The sequence below is a fragment of the Parasteatoda tepidariorum genome, chromosome 6 (assembly GCF_982258835.1).
Source record: "Parasteatoda tepidariorum strain Cologne lab strain chromosome 6, Ptep-v5.0, whole genome shotgun sequence".
In the NCBI taxonomy this organism is placed as follows: domain Eukaryota; kingdom Metazoa; phylum Arthropoda; class Arachnida; order Araneae; family Theridiidae; genus Parasteatoda; species Parasteatoda tepidariorum.
In genome coordinates this window covers 98,776,929-98,799,571 of record NC_141760.1, presented here as the reverse complement: position 1 = coordinate 98,799,571, position 22,643 = coordinate 98,776,929, and the positions used below count along the sequence as shown (strand labels likewise).

Here is a 22,643-nt window from a genome sequence, read left to right as displayed (position 1 = left end):
ATGTTTTCATATGCATCTTCTGTTAAAAATGTTTAAAAAAAATAATGATTTAATGTTCTAACAAAACTTAAGTTAAGTTAACTTTTAAAACCGGTTTTAAGTCAACTTTTATTTAAGAAAAAAATTGAAGATAATTCCAAAATATTGTTTATTGTTTCCGATAGTGAAGTATATTAAAGCTTGGCTATTCTCTAAAAGATTTCAGTTTTCATCTCATGCCTTTCAAATATAAAACCTATAATAGCATATAATTAAATTTATGTGTTTCATGTTGAAAATATGTGATGAATTCTATTAACAGATAGAGCTTTTTTCCATGTTTATTGTGTCAAACTTTGATTATATATAGCACAATATGTTTGCCATAGTACAACTGAATTAGGCTCTTTTATAAATAAATTTTACAGTCAACTTAATCTTGTTGGCAGGGTGATGGACTAACGTTCGTGAGAATGGGAGTTCAAATTTAGCCGGTCGAAGACTTCCCATGTAATAAATGGTGGCTGGTGAACGTTAAATCTAGCGGGTCACAAAGTCCTCCATGTTCCCATAGCAAATCAAACCTCTGGGGGTACTGAATTGGAGATTGATCATTTTCTGGTTCAGGTCAAAATTACGATCTGTGTATGACTGTATGGATGCATGAATGGGTCTGTCCTATAAACGGGTGTGATGTATGAGTGTGGCAGAAGTTAAATGCTGGGCCATAGATGGTGCCACTGGAAAACAAGAACATTCGCACCCTTTGTATTAATGGCCTACGACAACAACAGTCAAGTCAAGATGACTCCTCGGTCTTTACTCCATTTCAAATTCCTTATTTTCTTAGACTCTCTTAGGTTACGAATCCCACGATCCCGAGCTACTTCATTCATTTTACATCGTATGATTTTTTACACATGGTTTATAGCACCGGTTTATCAATATATGTATTAAAGTTTATGCTAGTTGCGGTGCTGTCAACGTCAGCTCTTGTGCCATGAAAATTTACAGCAACTAAACTTGGTGGTGATTTTCCTTACCTGAAGCATATATCTCATGACCTTCTATACATTAAGTTACATTGCATGCATTTCATCGGATATTTTTATAGAAAAAACTTATTTGATTCAAAATAAAGGCATGTACTTTTTGTTCGACCATAAATTGTATTTTCAATAATAATATCTATTTGAAAGTCTAACAGAATCTAAATGAATAAAAGATAGACTTCTGATGAAGATTATTTCTGATAGAACATGTAAAAAATGTATTTATATGAAGGATTTTCTTATGCTTTTGGGTGTTTTTAAATGCAGTTATTTATGTTTAGCTTTCGTTATTGCTGCCCTGATTGTTTTAAGTTTTGTAAGTCAAAGTTGGCCTCGGAGGTAGCTATGGAATAATTACTCAAGTTATAAATGGGGAAAATTAGCCTTTGTCCTTTATATTTTCTACACTGTAAAAAGAAAAAAAAAATTCAAAATTTCTCCATAACGGTTTAAACCATTTTATCACAAAACTGATTTTTCTTTTCTCTTTCACCCTAATTAGTTGAAATTCTAGTTTTTGCCATGCAATTTTTTTTTCCTGTAATATCACTTTATTCTTTTCCTCAATCATATAACATTTATCTTGCACGTATTTTTTAGAAATCAATTTATTATTTCAAACATAGTATAAATAAAACAGTGATTAGACTTTGTTGCTGAATTGAATACAACATTGAAATGAAATTCTCAGGGTCACAATTTCATCATAATAAATCACTTGAGCTGCAGAGAATCAGGAGTCAGAGCACTAGCCTTCCAATGAAGTGACACAGGTTCGAATCCCAGTGATGACTCGCCGATACGAATTCTGCCGACATAAAATATTTACATCTACAGTACAGATTCACTTCGTACCTTTTATGGAGAATTTTTATTTTCGCTTGGTAAAAGTCCGTTGAGACAACAAAGTAATTTTTATTGTAAAAACTTTGTTTTGTTATTGTAAAAAACCAGTCTGATTATGAAAAAAACTTGTTTTTCTACAGTAAAAAAATTGGTGAAGCTATGTATTACGGTTTTTTTCAACCAACCCAGCAGCCGGTTTAAAAACCTAAATTTTAGGGGGTTTTTTTATTGTAGATTATTGCAAAAACAATTTTTTAGCTCCAATTATCTTTGTTTCTCCTATAAAGCATTTTTAATGTAATGAATCCGAATTTTTCTGTTTTTTATGGAACCGAAAAAATTTTAATATTTTACGAATGATTATACACTTTTTATATATATGAAGAAACATCATATTTTTTAGGCTCTATAACTATAAACTTAACTATAAATTTAATGTCTGCATATCGATGAGAATAATTAAAATTTCATGCATTTTAATTTCTGATTTATAATACTAAAAATGGAATGCTTTCTCTTGAATTTACCTCACATAAAATTTAAATCATACGTTATTTGACAAAAAATAAAAGGTAGCATAATTGTTTATTTCTAATCTTGCTTTTTTCAGAACAGCTTAAAAAACAGTGATTGTTATTATAATGATGCGAGATTCGATATTTTTTAAAAAAAAAAACGTTTAAGTATAAACGATGAATGGAGTTTAAGAATTAACATAAGTTTTTCCATAGAAATTCGATTTTAATATTTTTCAGTTAGTATAGTTCATTCAGCGCTAGAAATATATTTAAAAGAATGAGAATAAAAAAAGGAATTTTAAATAATTGATGCTTGTTTGAATATTAAAAAAAGTATATATATATATATATATATATATATATAGAATTTTTATTGAAACTAGTATTTTCATACTATTTTCCATGTTTAAAATTTTGAGTCTATGAAAGTACTTATTCTAAAAATAAAGTAGCTCCCAAATGTAGTCATTAATTTATAATTTTATTTCTTTAAATTTTATTTATTGAATCCAGGAAAAAAATTAACTCAGAAAAGCATAAAAAAATATCCTAGTTTCTTTAATCCTAATTTTTCAATTAAATATCTTCAAATTAATTACAAATAAGATTATAAAATACGTGCGCTCAAAATACAAGTTATTTTTAGAATCCAAACATTGAAGAAATTTACAAGATTGAAAGAAAAATTATTATACGAGGCTTTATTTAAATAATAAATTTAGATATTTTCCAGCATATTGCAAATTTAAAATTTATTTTGTAATTAATAAAGCAAGTGAGCATATTTATATATTTACAAAAGGAATATTACCATTTCATTTACTTTCGAAAAAAACACGTTATTTAGAAATTTTACCTGCCTTGTGGCTTAGGAAGAAAAAGAAACTTTGTAGTATTCATGATTTTAATTAGCATATTCAAATATTCTGTATTTACAAAACGTAAAATCTGATACATTTGTAATTAATGTAAAAAAAGTTTTTTTTTTAAAAATATCTACGAATTTTTATAAACATAAACGAAGAATGTATAGAAAAATATCTAAAATAACTTTTCTGTTTTTCTCTCAATGCGTTTTATTATAATTATTTTGTTTTATTCGTATTTTTGGTTTTAAATTAGCATTTGTTTATTTTCAAAAACAACCATTTTCAATGTTAAAAAGTCAATATTAAAAAGAAAATAAATCTTCTCTTTTGAATATTAATAAGAAATACAAATATACTATTAAATATTTTGAAAATGAGCAATTGCAAATTTAATTCTATATTAAAAAAATTCTTAAAGGCCGTCGACGCTGCCACCACTTTTCGGGTGTTCACTTTAACGATGCATTTTCTTTACTGCCCAAAAAGTATAGAACTTAGTAACCTGAAATTACTAAGATATATAGTAAAGTGTACATGAATCAAGATGAATGAAAAAAAAATGAACACACGATAATTAGTTCAAAAATTATTTACTCTTAAATTTTCAGGAAAAAATAGGCCGAATGAATGCAACTACAGAGTTGAAATTTGATATGCCGAAAGGGGTATATTAGTTTAAGAACTTAACATAGAGTTTATTTGTATGAAAATTCAATTTGTATGAAAGTTATTGCAACTTTAAGTGCTTTATTTTGCGATTTTTTTTCCATTGATTTTGGCTTTACGTTGCAATTTGCTTAACTGCTCAAAATCTATTTGCTTATAAACTAGAAATTGCAAAAGTGTGTAGAAAAATGTAAAAGAGTTCGAAAAGATAAAAAATAAGATTCGATTATTAGTTCGAGAATTGTTTGCTGTGAAACATGCAGTAAAAAAAAATATTTCGGTTGATCTATTATCCGCTGAAGTACAAGTACAGAGTTGAAATTTGACATGCTGATATGACCATTTTGAATTACACTTTAACGAGAGTTTTACTTTTTTCTTTTTTTTTTGGAATTTATTTTTTGTTCAAATATAATTGCAATTTTCTCTTATTTAAATAACAATTGTGTATCCATTGCTATAAATAATTTATCTCTATCTGGCAATTTTCATTTTAGAAGTTCTCGTTTAGCTTCATGTAAAAAAAAGTAACAAAAAATGAATATATGTGAATGATGCCAAACTTAAATCTTTATATATTTTTAAAATTTCGATATAAATAAATATTGAAGAGATAAAAATTGTTTCCAATGAGAACTATAATATGATATGAGGTTATCATTATAAATTTTTAATAAGAAATATTACTTCTTACTTATCACTACTTATTTTGTCGCATATTCTGTATTCTTAAGCTTATTTTTTTAAGTACATTTGATTGTTTTTCATTATATATGTATTCCTTCGTTTCGTTATGATTAACATATTTATAAAATGTGCTTACATTAAATACAATAATTATATATTTTCTAAACAATTCTTGGAATCTGAGAAGAAAAAAAAAACGAATTTGTGCACAGACAAAAAATTTTTATCCTGAAAACAGACAAAAAAAATTTTCACTGAGTAATTAATCTAGGGAAGATGGAGGTACCAATTTTCCATCTTTAAACAAATGGCCAAAATTCAGTCAATCCTCAAAATGTATAAGATTGCAATCCAATCTTAATTTTTATAAAAATTTACTGAACTGATATTTCCCTTTTATCTTCAATTATGAATAAGAAGTAAAGCCTACTAGATATTTAAAATATTACATATATTATTAAAAATAGTACATTTAGTTTTTAAGTTAAAAGGCAAAGCTAAAAAATAATTAGACAAAAACATTGTGCTAAAATTTTTATACTGTCTTTATTGTTATTATTAATCCGTGGTACCACTTTCAGAATGCAAAGTTATCAAAGTGCAAGATAAATGGAGAAAAAGTCCACAAAATTCCTCCACATTTTTATCACTTATGTCTTAGTTCTCTAATGGTTTAATTTGCGCCAAAATTGATGGTAAATCAATGTTTTTATGTAACGTAATTAACCAAGACAATAAAAACATAGCTCAGTAGCTGCGTACGAATACGTACCGATTGGTTTTAAATAACGAAATAAAAATACATAACTTTATTAGGCATTCCTGAATAAGAGTGATTCCGCTTAAAAGAAACCAAATTAATTTTCGTGGTATTTTTGTAAAATAAAAACGAAATGTTTTCTGAAATATTTTGTTAAAACATAACAAAATTTTAAATTTTGATTTAAAAAAAGTTACATATTTAGTTTAAAAGAATATACAAATGTTACAATTTCTATTGTGCTTTAAAGTAATAAAAAGATAATAAAAAGCTAAAAATTGCTTTAACTAAAATTATCTTTAGATTTAAATCTTTTTGGAATTTTCTTGGTTCTTTTTTACATGGGTGCTAAAAAGATTTGATTTGCACTATTACTTTCAGAGAAATTTTGATACACAGTAAAAATGGAACTAAGGCTCCAAAACGTTAAACATATCTCTTGATTCAGCCACGGAAATCATAGTTTCTACATTTAGAGCCATATCTTTTAAATTTTCCCACATCTCAGGGTAAAGAAATGGTATGTTCATTGTAAAAAAGATTTTTTTTTCTTTTTGAGAGAGAGATAAACTACTCCTACGTAAATTATCGGATTTCTTAGATTAATTTATAGTCTACATTAAGCGGCCCTCTTTGTTACTAAAGGCAGCATTTATTAAGTGAAAACTCGATAATTAGATCGAAAGTTATCAAGGATATTTTTTTCCTCTCTTACACTCGAAATGAAACGGTTATGAATAGACATACCAACTGGTTGACTCGTCAAACCTCCATGTGCTTCTGACATTTGTACCATTAAATCCCATTCGACATATGCACCATTGAACCTCCTTCTAAATTTGTACTGTAAACTGCATTCAAATAAGTTTACTGAGCTCGTACCATTAAACCTTATCCTTCATTTGTTCCATAAACTACCCATGAATACACTTCCTGCATTTGACTCATTTATCCTCATATTGCATTCGTAACATTCTACCTCATTCTGCATTTGTACCGTCAACTACAAAAGTATGTTTTCTGCATTTTTACTATTAAACCTCATTCGGCATTGGTTTCGCAAACTATTCACAAATTAGCTTCCTGCATTTGCTTCATTTAATCTCATTCAGCATATGTAATATTCAACCTCATTCTGCTTTTGTACCATGAACTGCAATTAAATACGCTGCCTGCGTTTGTACTATTAAACCTCATTCTGTATTTGTTCCATAAACTACTCACAAATACACTTCTTACATTTTCTTCATTTAACCTCATTCTGCATTTGTAACATTCAACCTTATTCTGCATTTGCACCATAAACTTCAATTAAAAAAAGCTTCCTGCTGCGTTTGTGTGATTAAGCCTTATTCTGCAATTGTTCCATTAACTACTCATAAATACACGTCCAGCCTTTGCACCATTCAACTTCATCCTACATTTGTACCATTAAAGTTCATTTGTTCCATAAACTACTCACAAATATACATCTTGCATTTGTCTCATTTAACCTCATTCAGCATTTGTAACATTCAATCTATTTCTGCACTTGTACAATAAACTATAATTAAATAAGCTTACTGCGTTTGTGCGATTAAGCCTCATTCTACATTTTTACCATAAACTACTCTCAAATGCACTTCCTGCATTTGCACCATTCAAACTCATCCTGCATTTGTACCATTAAAGTTCATTTGTTCCATAAACTACTCACAAATATACATCTTGCATTTGTCTCATTTAACCTCATTCTGCATTTGTAACATTCAATCTATTTCTGCATTTGTACAATAAACTATAATTAAATAAGCTTCCTGCGTTTGTGCGATTAAGCCTCATTCTACATTTTTACCATAAACTACTCTCAAATGCACTTCCTGCATTTGCACCATTCAAACTCATCCTGCATTTGTACCATTAAAGTTCATTTGTTCCATAAACTACTCACAAATATACATCTTGCATTTGTCTCATTTAACCTCATTCTGCATTTGTAACATTCAATCTATTTCTGCATTTGTACAATAAACTATAATTAAATAAGCTTCCTGCGTTTGTGCGATTAAGCCTCATTCTACATTTTTACCATAAACTACTCTCAAATGCACTTCCTGCATTTGCACCATTCAAACTCATCCTGCATTTGTACCATTAAAGTTCATTTGTTCCATAAACTACTTACTCACAAATACACATCTTGCATTTGTCTCATTTAACCTCATTCTGCATTTGTAACATTCAATCTCATTCTGCATTTGTAACATTCAATCTCATTCTGCATTTGTAACATTCAATCTCATTCTGCATTTGTAACATTCAATCTCATTCTGCATTTGTACAATAAACTATAATTAAATAAGCTTCCCGCGTTTGTGCGATTAAGCCTCATTCTACATTTTCACCATTAACTACTCTCAAATACGCTTCCTGCATTTACACCACCCAACCTCATCCTACATTTGTACCATTAAACTTTATTATGCATTTGTACTTATTATAAACTTCTTTCAAATGTGCTTCTTGCATTTTTACTAGTTAACCTAATCCTGCATTTCTACCACAAATTATTTTAAAATACTCTCCCTGTATTTTTACCAATGAACCTCATTATGCATTTGTATCAACATTCAAATAAGGTTCCTGAATTAAAGTACCATTAAACTCCACATTCAATCAACCCTATTCACTTATATATTTCCTATTAGAAAAAAATAAAAATAAAATATTAATAATATTGCTTTGAAACAAATATTTTCTTATTCCGCCTAATCTTGCCTTAGGCTATAAATCACATAATCTACAATTGCGTTCCGCTTCGAATTCATGAATTCGGAAAATATTGTTTTCAAATCTCAATGTTATTTTTATTTGATTAAAATATCAATCAAGATCAGCTTATTTACTTAAAAATAGATTTACATTCAAACCAGTTACATTGTTTTCGTTTTGCACAGTTCCTACATCAAATTCGTTTGTTTTACTTCTATATAGATACACATTTTTCGTTTCATGCTTTTTGAATTTCATCGAAATTGAATAAATATTGTTTGAAAACATGCGGAATTCACATTCGATTCTAGCGCCATCTACTCATTAGATTAAGAACCTTTCCATCGATCCGTGTTAAATATTAAATTGAATTAAAATAGAAGAGGGAAATCAATCAATATTAGACAAGGAAATATTTACTAAGGGACTTTATTAAGGAAACTGGAAACTAAGATTTTATTAAAGAGACTAGAATAAACCATTGCTGCTTAGTTGAACATACACAGTGGCGTAGAATATAATATTGCCAGACATTAAATTCAAATAGTACTTTTTTATAAAATGGTAATTTTAATTTAGGTTTTGAGCAAATTTGAATAGGGTTTTTTTTTTCAAAAAAAAAAGAAATATAAATAGCTAAAACACGTTTTTAATATGAAAGCTTTGAACTTTAAAAAAAATATATTCTAAGAAATTTGGTATTTTTCTATCTAAAATTTAAATAGATCTTTTTAATTCATTCAAAATAATGAACATTTTCGTGAATCATTTGTAGAAAACTCATTTAGATCCGCAAAAGGATAAAAGAAATTCAAGCAATGTTTAAAATTAAGTACAAAGGTATTTCATTTTTTTCGATTTTTAAGTAAACAACTATGTATTTTGTGAGGCTTTTCTATTTAATTTTTATACTTCCATCCATAACTAGACGAAATATTTCAACTCTTCTATTGTGGGAAGGGGTTTAAATATTATTTATTCATTCTCTTATGTGTTATTTTATTTCTAAAATCCTAGAAAACCATCAAATTAAATAAAGATTTCATCATTAACTATATTGCATTTTATATAGTTTATAAGCATTTTGGGCTCATTAAACCATTGTAATGTTGTCAGCTAGATTATAAGATTTAAACACTACTTTTGTTTTAAATAAATATAGCATTTTACATTTAATGTTTTATAGGCTGTTATTTGAGGTAAAAAAAAATAAACCACAATAGGCGAAGGGATTCGCAGAGATTAAGGCCCCACAATTTCAAGAGCAATGTGACGGTAGCATTACGGTAGAAATCACCAGTGCACACCTGCCGCCTTTACTTCCCAGTCAAGTTTTTTTTTCTTTCTTTGAATCTGTATACGAAAATGTCTCTGCAAAAAAGTTTATTCTTAGAGAATTATGTATCTGCTTAATGAGAATCTGCTCATTACGTATAGCTGGATTAAAAATACTAATTTTTTGTTTTTAGCCTCAAATAGCAGCGTAAAGTTGATATTAAGTGATTCTCAATAGCAACCTTAACCACAAATCCAAACAAGGTTTATAGATGATTAGAAAATAAACCATGCAAGCTTGAAACAATGTTAAATTTAACTAAGCTAGTTCACGTAGGTTCGAACTCAGCTTGCATACCAAGTCAGAATTCCTGATGATCTCATCAAAACATTTTGATGGTTTATGTTGGTTTCAGCACGAATCATGATGGTCCAACATTATTTGATGGTTACCATCATCCAACATTTTCCATTACGCGTTCATGGTTTTTCATATACCAGCAAACTTCCAGCATTCCATGATGGAAAATTCCACTTTAATACTATAAAGCATCAAGAGATCGGATCATGAAACATAGATTAAACATTTTTATGTATGTCTTAAACGAAATGTTTTTTTTAAATTAGTTAAATATGCAATGTTTTCTTATATCATTTTATTCTTTTGTTGTCCCATCATAAATCAGTCCGATTTCCATATATTGCTATGATGGCTGTTCATGATCGTTCCAACATTTAATATCTAAGAAACTATGATAGGAATTTCGAATGGTTTAACACTAACAAACCGTCAAAACAAATTGCTATTCTTTTGTTGGCCCATCATAAATCAGTCCGAGTTCCTACATTGCCATGATGGCTGTTCATGATCGTTCCAACATTTGATTTCTAAGAAACTATGAAAGGAATTTCGAATGGTTTAACGCGAACAAACCGTCAAAACAAATTGCTATTCTTTTGTTGGCCCATCATAAATCAGTCCGAATTCCTACATTGCCATGATGGCTGTTCATGATCGTTCCAACATTTGATTTCTAAGAAACTATGAAAGGAATTTCGAATGGTTTAACATGAACAAACCGTCAAAACAAATTGCTATTCTTTGGTTGGACCATCATAAATCAGTCCGAATTCCTATATTGCCATGATGGCTGTTCATGATCGTTCCAACATTTGATATCTAAGAAACTATGAAAGGAATTTCGAATGGTTTAACACTAACAAACCGTCAAAACAAATTGCTATTCTTTTGTTGGCCCATCATAAATCAGTCCGAATTCCTACATTGCCATGATGGCTGTTCATGATCGTTCCAACATTTGATTTCTAAGAAACTATGAAAGGAATTCCGAATGGTTTAACATGAACAAACCGTCAAAACAAATTGCTATTCTTTGGTTGGACCATCATAAATCAGTCCGAATTCCTATATTGCCATGATGGCTGTTCATGATCGTTCCAACATTTGATATCTAAGAAACTATGAAAGGAATTTCGAATGGTTTAACACTAACAAACCGTCAAAACAAATTGCTATTCTTTTGTTGGCCCATCATAAATCAGTCCGAGTTCCTACATTGCCATGATGGCTGTTCATGATCGTTCCAACATTTGATTTCTAAGAAACTATGAAAGGAATTCCGAATGGTTTAACATGAACAAACCGTCAAAACAAATTGCTATTCTTTGGTTGGACCATCATAAATCAGTCCGAATTCCTATATTGCCATGATGGCTGTTCATGATCGTTCCAACATTTGATATCTAAGAAACTATGAAAGGAATTTCGAATGGTTAACACTAACAAACCGTCAAAAGAAATTGCTATTCTTTTGTTGGCCCATCATAAATCAGTCCGAGTTCCTACATTGCCATGATGGCTGTTCATGATCGTTCCAACATTTGATTTCTAAGAAACTATGAAAGGAATTTCGAATGGTTTAACGCGAACAAACCGTCAAAACAAATTGCTATTCTTTTGTTGGCCCATCATAAATCAGTCCGAATTCCTACATTGCCATGATGGCTGTTCATGATCGTTCCAACATTTGATTTCTAAGAAACTATGAAAGGAATTCCGAATGGTTTAACATGAACAAACCGTCAAAACAAATTGCTATTCTTTTGTTGGACCATCATAAATCAGTCCGAATTCCTATATTGCCATGATGGCTGTTCATGATCGTTCCAACGTTTGATATCTAAGAAACTATGAAAGGAATTTCGAATGGTTTAAAACGAACAAACCGTCAAAACAAATTGCTATTCTTTTGTTGGACCATCATAAACCAGTCCGATTTCCTATATTGCCATGATAGCTGTTCATGATCGTTCGAACATTTGATTTCTAAGAAACTATTATAGGAATTTCGAATGGTTTAACACGAACAAACCATCAAAACAAATTGCTATTCTTTTGTTGGACCATCATAAACCAGTCCGATTTCCTATATTGCTATGATGGCTGTTCATGATCGTTCCAACATTTGATTTCTAAGAAACTATGAAAGGAATTTCGAATGGTTTAACACGAACAAACCATCAAAACAAATTGCTATTCTTTTGTTTGACCATCATAAATCAATCCGAATTCCTTCATTGGTGTGATGGTTTCTTATGTTGGTTTCCCATCAAAAATATACTGGTTCATGATGGAATTAGTGATGGCTACCATCAAGATTTATGTTGGTCCATCAATAGAAAACCATCAAAACTTGTGACTTCGAGATATCGGGATTGAAGTTGTCTTTAATAAACAAGTCTGAGAAAACTTTCTGAAATCGAGAATAATCTCAACCGGATTGTTGCAGTGCCGATTATGGGAAATGTTCGCAGTATGCTTAGGATTACCATTTTGCTGATAAAAATAATATTCATTTTCATGCATTGCTTTGAGATAGGACATAAGAGTGTTTTTCAAAATCTTTTCTTTACAGGCTTTAAACCAAATTTTAACAAACCAAGGAAATCTCCCCCCCCCCTACTTTGATAGATCTCCCTAAATTATTAATGAAAATTTGATTTGAAATCAAAATTTAGGTGCCCGTTTTTAATCGTTTATTATATTGTTTTTATCGTAATCGATAGTGAACACAATTGATTTTTTAATGTTACTGGGTTGATCGAGAAAAGAAACTTCTTCAGAGAGAGAAAAAAAGTTCCGTAATGGTAAAATTTACCGCATTTTTGACTCTATGGGAACATTAAAATGCTCGGTACTTTTCCCAAAGCTCTTCGGTTAAATTAGCAATAAAATATAGTTTTATAATACTTGATACAATTTGGGTAAAGAGGTAAATTTTGGCAATTTTATCTAACCTGAGAGCTTTGTTTAAAAAACATTTATTAAAATTAATTTACTTTTCAGTTATATGTGGAAGAACTATAATTTTTAAAACCGGAATTTCAGATGAGCTGTTTTAAATATCTTACTTTTTTGAAATTAAATTTCTCAAGAACTATTCGACCGATTTTGCTCAAACTTTGTATTTTGCCATGTAACATTATATTCTTTAAAATGATGTAGAAAGATTTTATACCTAACAATTTAAATTTTTTTCTACCAATGTTAAATAAAATAATAAAAAATAATAATTGTTTAATAAAGGTTATTTTTCGCTATCTTTGAATAAATGAATTTTATAATTGTGTGCTGTTATTTTTCGTTACTATTAAAAAGTTATTGAGATATAACGAAAAAGTAAAATTAACATTAAGGGGTCCAAACTTTGGATCGCTATCCTGACAAAACTATTGGGACCATATTTCTCAGATTGCGGCCCCCTTCTATATTTCGGGGGTCTGAAATCCAAAGTATCACTGGCAGGAAGCAGGTGTGCGACCACTTTAATCCTACTGCGTAGAGATCAAGAGTGGGCGGTATCGGTCCTCGTTAAACGTTTCTACCGCAAAAAGTTTAACCTCGTGTGCAGGTTATCGGGTTACCAAAATGGAGTAGCTTGCAAGCACGGAATAGGAATTTTACAGAGCTATTAACAAGTTCACTGCCAGCCGAGAACATTTGATTATGCTGTGTTTTTCATTGAAAAGTGGTAATCGATAAAAATAAAATTAAAGTTAACTTTTATTTCTTAAACAACTACTTTAGTTTTTAAAATTCACAATAACTTTATTTCAATAAACAATGCGTTATTTTGGTGAGAAAATATCGTATTTTCTGAAAAATAGTTGGACGTTAATATACACCTTGCTACCACTTGATCTGTTTTTTTAGACACAAACTACTAGTAGGAATTTCGTCACGCCCTGGCGCGGGATTGGCAGCAAAAGTGTTAAGCAAAAATGAGTGAAAATAGCACCAACAGAAATGTAATCGAATTTGATTGTACTCGTTTTTAAGACTATGCTCCCACTCGTTTAAAAATGAATTACACAGAATGAGTAATTTGTCATTTTTGAGTTGAATTTTTAAAAAAGTATATGCTGTTTAGAGTGTGTCCCTATACTCAAGAATGAGTACATTGGAATTTCGAACTTTACTATGTTTCAGAGCTATTTTGCTGACATTTTTGACAAACCATTCACTTTCAGCGTGTAAACAGAAAATATTGCTTCTGAAATAAGTGAACTCATCTTTTTTTATCTACTTATGTTTGTTAATCTATTGCTAATTTTTCAAATGTTAATGCCTTACAGTATCGTGCACACAAAAGAATTAAACGAACTAAAATGAATTAGTTATCTCCAAAGAAGAAGGAAAAAAACTATGGTAAAATTAATATTCTTTCAAGGTAATGACATTTCTGGTTAAAAAAAAACATAATTGTGGTTAATAAAACCAAAATATACGATATTTAAACAAATCATTTGATAATTTTACCATTCGTATGGAAACAGTTTAATGGAAATTCTGGTTTCCAAATTTATAATTGTTATTACCATACACAAAGTAAAAAATGCAAAATATAAATGTTTTTATATCGTGCTTATGGTATTATTATAAAATTTTCACATTTTGCCACATTCATCAAATTTTATCACATATTATAAAACCAAATTTTATTATTAATATCAAAGCGAGTTGGTAACATTTACTGAGCTTTTTGGTGTTCTCAAAGAACCAGTAATACGATCAATTTTACCAAAATCTGGTAGTTTTACCCATACTTATTTTCTCAGTGTAGGGTTTAAATAGCTGTTATGTACAGTACTAATGAAGAACTTCTTAATTTGTAATACAAACAACATTTATTTGCGGAACATTTTCTGAAGAAAAAAATTTATTTCACTCTCTTCAGCCTTTATATTGCATTGAAAATCTATCAAAACGAATCCTCACGAAATAATAGCCCAATTGTCATTGTTGTTAAGAACAAAATCAACACAAAATACTATTTATGATGTAAGAAGATATATATTTCTTTTTCTTTAAAAGATCATGTGAATAGAAGGAATTTGATAGCCAACGGTCTTTATTTCATTGCCAAAAAGATTTCATCCGAAATCAATATTATTGTGACTTTTATATAAACCTATTTTAGCTGGTGTGTTCTCTAATTTCTTAAAAAACTTATCGAGTTCATGAAAGTTTTTGAAATAAATCAATACAGTTGATGCGTTATTTTGTTGTAGTTTCTATCAGTAATATCTTTTTTAATCTTTTGCTTTAAGAGGTCACTGCACTCTTAGACATATTAAAAGCAAATAAAAAGTTTTGAAAAGAAATGACTTATTTTTTTCAGAATCAATAATTAGTTTTCGAAAATTAAAATTGATGTCCAGTTTCTTTAAAAAAAACTTAAAAAGTTTAAAAAGCTTTTAAAAAAATTATATTTACTTTTTTATATATATTTGTTTTTGGATTCTTTTGTTGTTGTTGTTGTAATAGGCCATTGCGTGCCTGGGGGTACGATTGTTCTTGTTTTCCAGTGGCGCCATCTATAGCCAACAATTTGACTTTTGAAACACCCTCGCATTACACGCGTTTATAGGACGGATTTATTCATACATCCATTCATTCCTCCACAGATTGTAATTTTTACCTGAACCATAGAGCGATCAATCTCTACTACAGTGCGCCAGGGGTATAATTTGATATGGGAGCATGGAGGACTTTGTCATCCGACAGATTTAACGTGCACCAGTCACCATTTACTTTGGCCGGCTGGATTCGAACTCCCAAACTCACGAGCGTGATGGAATGTCTTTGTTAAGTTATTATAGTAATCACTGCCCTATATCTGCTATGTCTGCATGCTATAACTGTTAAGAACATTTCATATTATTAAAGACCTTTGACCTTCTGACAGAACTCAATTAATTGGGGCAGGGGGTAAAAATTCTAAATGATTGTATTATGATTTTGTAACTTTAATCAAATGTTCACTAATAAAGTGATGGTGGATACGTATTCTGTTCGGCAGAATCTTTCGAAATGTCTTCGAAAATCGTCCTCCAAACAGAATTCAAAATGTAACGTCTGATTATTTATTCACTTTTTTCTGATAAAATTATTTCAATACAACTCGGCAATCAGTCTTTTTTGAAAGATAGTTTAGTATTATATATAGTATTCTTATTATTTAGTATTATTTAGTATTAGTATTCTTTTTGATAAATAACTTTTGTGGAGCAATTTTTCTTCAAAAAAAATTACATCTTCCGAATCCGGTTTTTATTAATTTAATCAGCAGCAAAATAAACTTTAAAAAATTTAAGACAGACAAATGTGTAGTTTTGAATTACTTATAAATATAAATCGCATAATTTCATTACTTGACGTTTTTTCGTCATTATCCAGCATTATTTCTACTAATCCAATTAAGTGACCTTTTTTATTTTTTAGTCTATTATGAAAGGTTAAAAATAATGTGGAAGATACTCTGTCATTGTAAGTACAAAAAAAAACATTAAAGGAACGCAAATAATTTCTTTCAGTTGAAATGCTGTTTGATGTTTAAATAGAAATATTTTGCTATTTCCAAATAGAAATTAATAGAAGAGAATGTTTTGCTAAATATAAATACTTTGCTATTTTAAATGCATGCATTGTTTAGAATTTTTTATAGTGTTTTGCCATATGAAAAGTTTAAAAAAATGCTCTGAAATTTTCTGAGTCATTTTTTTAAAAAAATAAAACTACTAAAGAAATGTTGTCTCATGTTTTTGTTACAACTGAAAAAATTATGTCTCAATATTGTTTTTATATAAATTGAATAAATTCAAATTTGATAAAATGATTATATTGGAATAAATTAATTTATTAAATTTAGTTTGTTTATTATTGTTGATATTAGTTTATTTGCTTACATGGAATAAAAATATCCATAGTTTAATTTATTTTTAGAACTTTTGCTATATCTGGTTAAAAGTTTTTGTAAATCATAATTTAATAGTTTTTTCTATTTTTTTAAGGCTTAAAAAAAGGCTTGCTTATTTCCGTGTATTGGATCCCTTGAAGGAAACTCAATTATGTAAAAACTGTTTTACAAATTATTGAGTAAAATTAGGAAATATTGCTACTGACCATGGGCCAGTTGTGGTATTTTTAACATTGGCAATTTTTTCAAGAAGTAAACATTTCAAACGATTAAAAAAATTGTTGATGTTTGATGTAAAACATATCATTTGAGAAATTTCTCAAAATATGATGACATAAACTGTTCATTTCCAAACTGTTGAAACACTTTAAGTAAAAAACTTAAGATAAAGTAATTTTCGGAATATTATACACTGTGAAAAAATTTTGCTGTTTAATTGCCACCATTTTTAATGCTGAAATAACTTCAACTGAATGTCCTCATCTCAAAAATATTTCGTTTAACTAAAAACATATTTTCAGTAATAGATTCGCACTTATTCTTTTAAACAATTGTTATTTCGTCAATTTTTTGCAGTTTTTTGCTCGATAACTAGAGTTCTGTACTTAGAAATGGATTTAGTTTACCTCTACACCAAATAAAACTATACAACAACTTTTTTTACATTTCAAAATATTTATGATAGTTTAAAATTTATAAAAAAAAATAATAATAAAACACGTATAAAATTTATTTTAAACAAAAAAATGACGATCGTTAGCAAACAATTTTTTTAACTCTATTCTTTATTTTTCGTCAGCTTTTGACCAGTAGTGAACGTTAGTTTAGACAATAGTTTTAGACCATTAGACAATAGTTCTTCGACAAGAAAATGGCGATCGCAAGCAGACAGTTTTTTTATTTATATTCATTAATGTTTGTTGACTTTTTACCGGTAGTGACCATTAGTTTATACAATAGTTTTCACCCATATTTTCGGCTATATAGTATCTTAAATTAGGTTAGTAGTAGCACTACGTACGGCTTTTATGAACCAAAACGCCTTATATTTCTTACATAAATTTTCAATTGACATAAAAGTATGAAGCAGCAGTAGTATTTCGTTTACGTTGCTCTAGAGATGCACAACGGCCTGTTCGCGACGGTCTGGGAAACACATCTGATGATGATCCGAAGACATGCCATCACAATTTTAATCTTCCGCAGATTAGATGGCACTTCCCCTTTTGTAGCTAAACAACCTGCGCTCGAGGTCGAGCACTTTACTGTAGAGCAGCTTAATGAGGACTGATAGTAAGTAACAGTCCCTTCAAAGTGGTCACCCACCCGCATTGATGCATGAATTCGGTGATTTTTCGAGACCCGTATGATACTATTCGTCCACTAAGGAACAAAACTATGTTAAATTTTAGGTTAATTAAAAATAGGTTGAATTTCAGATAATTTTGTTAAAATTAGTAAAAACTCTCCAAAAGTCGAAAGAATTTGGTTAAAAGTTAAAAACTACCTTAAAATTAGGCATACAAAGTTAAAATTAGAAATAAACCGAATTATGAAACCTTATCTCTTTAAAGTAGATATTAATTTTGGTAAGGTGTGTCTGCAAGTACAATGCATTAAGTCGGGAAGTCACAGTTATAGCACTGTAAAAACATTGAGCAAAAATCTGTCAAAATAGCTCCAAAAGAAATAATAATCGGATTTGGAAACCCATTCAAAATTTGAACAGCATATATTCATTTCTTTTGGACGCCCGGTGGCTGAGCGGTAGCACTTCGCGCTGTCGTGCCACAGGTCCCTGGTTCAATCCTCGGGCCAGGCAAGGTTGACTCAGCCTTTCATCCCTTCAGTGGGTCGATAAATGAGTACCAAGCATGCTTGGGAACTAAACACTGGGGGTTCCACGTTCGACTGAGCACCTGACCGGAACATCTGCTCCTGCACCTCAGAGCTCAAGGTCAAGAAAACTGAGATGGGCATAGTAGGCCTTGGCCCTCTATGGGCTGCCGCGTCGCTGAGTTTAGTTTCATATTCATTTTTGAGCATAATGCATAATCTGAAAAGATATGAGTGAGAGATATGATTGTCAGTTTCTTGAAGGATTTAAACATGGAACCTTCATGTGTAGTAGGCTTCTCTAGCCACCTTAGTTGTATACCCCAGTCCAGGGAGAGTTAGAAAGCTTTATATAGGGCCGCTTCAGTGACACATCATGATCACATTCTACTCCCTTAAAAGTTTCTATGGGAAATGAATAAAATATATCTTAGTTGGTGAAACTGAGCAGGAGACAAAACTAATATTACCTATCTTCTGGCTAAGCTATTGGGTCAATATTTTGCAAATTGCAACCCTTTCCACCATTGAAACTGTAAATTTCTATATTATGATGTTCCACTGCAATTGCCAGTATATGAAGCTTCCTAAATCACTCTGGACACGCATGCGCAATGTATGACTATGGTGGAAAGAGCATCGTTCTACAAACCCGGGGGTGCTTAGTTCGAATCTTGCCGATAACCTCTCTTACATTTATCCCTTCAAATCCTTTTTTCAGAAAATGATTTCGCCTAAAAATAAATAGTTTCTGTTTTAGTTTTAAATAAATTGTGTTCAAATTTGACTCTTACTTGTTTGGGAGGTATTTGGAGATATTTTTGCTCTGTTTTTTTACAGTGCTTTAACAGTTATTTTCTGATTTAAAATACTTTACTTGCAGGCAGACCTAACCAAAATTAATTATTTACTTTAATAACAATAGTTATTATAATTCAATCAAGTTCTCCTTTAAACATTGTTGGACTGGTTTTAAAGCAGATATTTCAATTTTAACATAGTTTTTTCGATTTTGTCATAGTTGCATCAATTTAACTTATTTTAATTTCTACTGAGTTTTCAGAAATTCAACCTATATAAATCAATTTTAACCCAGTTTTGTTCCTTAGTAGACTAATCGAATGACTCGACTACCAGTAAATACCTGAAGTTACGTCTTACTGGTGGACTGCAGTGATCAGGACTGCAGTGATCAGTTTGCGAAGGGACATAGTTTGCTCAGTATCTGACCTTGCTTATAGGTTCTACCGTTAAATGCTGGACTTCGTTCGCAGGTCATCAGCTTATCAAAGCGGGTGGGCCATCTTATCTGCAGAGGATCAAAATTGTGATGGCATTTCTTCGAAATCATCCTCTGGGATAATTCCCAGACCGTCGTGCAGACCATTGTGCATCATCTGTAGAGTGACGTAAATAAATTACTACTATTACCAGCCTAGTGTTATATGAGGTATAGCCGAAAACATAGCCCTCACGCCCACAATGCATATCACTCTTTCACTCACATTGTTGAGTGCAGAAATTTTAGAGGTACAAAGTGAGTGTAAAGTTAACCACTTCAAATTCTAAGCGTCCGTAAAAATGCAAGTTTAAGAATTTTAAATGAAACAGTCCCACAGAGTTTAATTAAAGAAATTACTTTAATTTTTAGCATATAAGCTTTAGGTGCTACTGTCAGGAATCATATTAACCACCCTGCAATTATATTTATGAAAATAATGTCATCATTTTCGCTATAAATAAAATCATAATACTTTTAACCACACTTTTTGCAATTCTTCATTTCAAACAGCATTGTAACTTATTAGGCATGCTGTAAATATTTCATTTTTTACTTAGGCTACCACATACTTAAATTACTTTAACTTAATTTAATATAACTTAAATTTGTAAAAATTAAATATTTTGTCTAAAGTAAAAACATCTTAATTGAATATTTTTGTCAACCAAACTATCAAAGTCATTCATTGGAAAGTGATGTTGCAATTAGTATGACAGGAGAACATCAGTTAATTAACAAACGAAATCAGCACTTAAATGTCGTGAAATTCCTGAAAAATAAAAACAATGTTCATATTCACTTAATAAGTGTTATTATTACACGGACACGACTTTCGCTTAATTTTACACCCGAATATCATGCCACATATTCACTCCTTTGCTAGCAAAAATGCGCTATATATATTTAGAAAAATACAGATGCGCTACCAACAAGGCGTTTAGTGTTCGATACCTTATAGAATTCAGAACAATTTGTACCATTTCTGCGATAACTGCCTGCAGACGTGTGCAGGCAGTTATCGCAGTCAGTAATCGCCATTGGTGATTATGTTACAAAATAATCTTGACGTGTGTGGCACGTCTTCTTATTACAAATAAATAAACAATCGCTTAAAATTAAATAAACAATTTTAAAAAATCACCATGTTTTCTTTAAATAGTATTAAAAGTGATTGAAGTGCTACATTCCATGGAATTTAATATTTTTCACAATGTACCACTTCTAGAGTACAAGTTAAAAAAAAAACTATTCAAAAAACTACTTAAACGACAGTATATTGTAAAGCTTCATTTAAGTTTTGCTTCCATGTGTTGACTTCCTAATATTACTGTCTATGGCAGCCATTACGATTCCGTCCAAAACATTGCATAACTTTTGAATTATGTAAGGAATAAAGACCTTACCTTTGTGTAATAAAGCATCTTCATAACTATAAAGGACGGTATTACAGAAATAAAGCAACTTCATTGCAATAACGTACTTGAACTGATAGTAACCCTTCAAATGTAACCTTATTAAAACTTATGGTAGTAACGATCGTCTCAAGCACTTTTATAGTGTACTCTCATTATCATTCTCATCTCATAACACACACACACACACACACATATATATATATATATATATATATATATATATATATATATATATATATATATATATATATATATATATATATATATATATATATATATATATATATATATATATATATATATATATATATATATATATATATATATATATATATATATATATTTATATATAGATAGATACAAATATATTATTCACTAATTCGTCATCCTTATATCCTGATGGTTCTTATTGTAAGAACAATGTTATATATATAGAATATAAACATTTAATAACATATATTCTTTCTGTCTTAAGAGAATAATTCCTTTAAATTCATAATATTTCTTGTGAATCTGTTAAAGTACTTATCTGGAACAAAATTATATTGTATATCTGGATCATAATGTTTCCTTTTATCAATTGTTTTCAACCTAGATACCAGAAAAGAGATTTTTTGTTTTATTAAAAAGAAAACAAATCAAATTTAAATTTATTTATTTATTCCTGTAAATTAATTTCATCTATTTTCTAAAATGTGAAATATTTCTTTTCAGATATTTATGTCATAAACTATGTATAATAAAAATCTATCACATTTGTAAGACATTAAATAAAATTTTACCGTTATTTTTATTTTTTCATTATTATCTTCTAAATTATTTTTATTTTATACAAATTTTTTGTAAAATTCAACTAAAGAAATAAAATCCCAATCTTTTTTGGAAGTAATTTTTCTCTATCCTACATTTACGCATTCAAATGTGGCCAAACTTTTGAAAATAATAAATTACCATCGCTTAAAAACTCACCCTGCGCGTAACAGCAGACAACAAAAGCGAAGACAAATATCGCCAAGAAATAAGCGCGCCACGTGGTTCTGTAGGTAAGCATCATCACTTGGCATCTTTCTTCTCCAAATCCGAATCGAGATCTTCTGTGCAGCACATTCGGCACAAATTCCTCTTGCGCTTCTTCTGATCTTTACCCCATCCATCCTGGTGAATCCTCATTTCTGAAGAGCGAAGAAACAATCAGTAACGCCATCTATTGGGATTTTCAAGAGTATTATCAGCTGTTGCAAAATCGATTTTTCAAGTTTTAAAACTGGATAGGTACTTTAGCCCGTTCAGATCTAGTTTTCTTTTCCTTGTTAAACTTTTCTTTCTTTTCCTTTCTCGTCTTTCTTTTTACTGAGGTTTGTGTCAAATTTAATTCTGTGACTGATATGGTGTGTTTTTGTTTTGTTTGTTTATTTTACTGTCCGTTG

The 22,643-nt window shown here is 29.8% G+C and overlaps 1 protein-coding gene across 1 annotated transcript in view; it reads right to left on the bottom strand.

The window, feature by feature from the left end:
- Positions 1 to 22,418, bottom strand: part of LOC107441958 (alkaline phosphatase-like) — a 91,614-nt gene extending 69,196 nt beyond the window's left edge. The window contains exon 1 of the mRNA XM_043050591.3: positions 22,186 to 22,418. Coding sequence (XP_042906525.2) covers positions 22,186 to 22,270 — 85 coding nt within the window. The 5' untranslated portion in view covers positions 22,271 to 22,418. The remainder of the gene's footprint in view (positions 1 to 22,185) is intronic.
- Between the last annotated feature and the right edge of the window lie 225 nt (positions 22,419 to 22,643).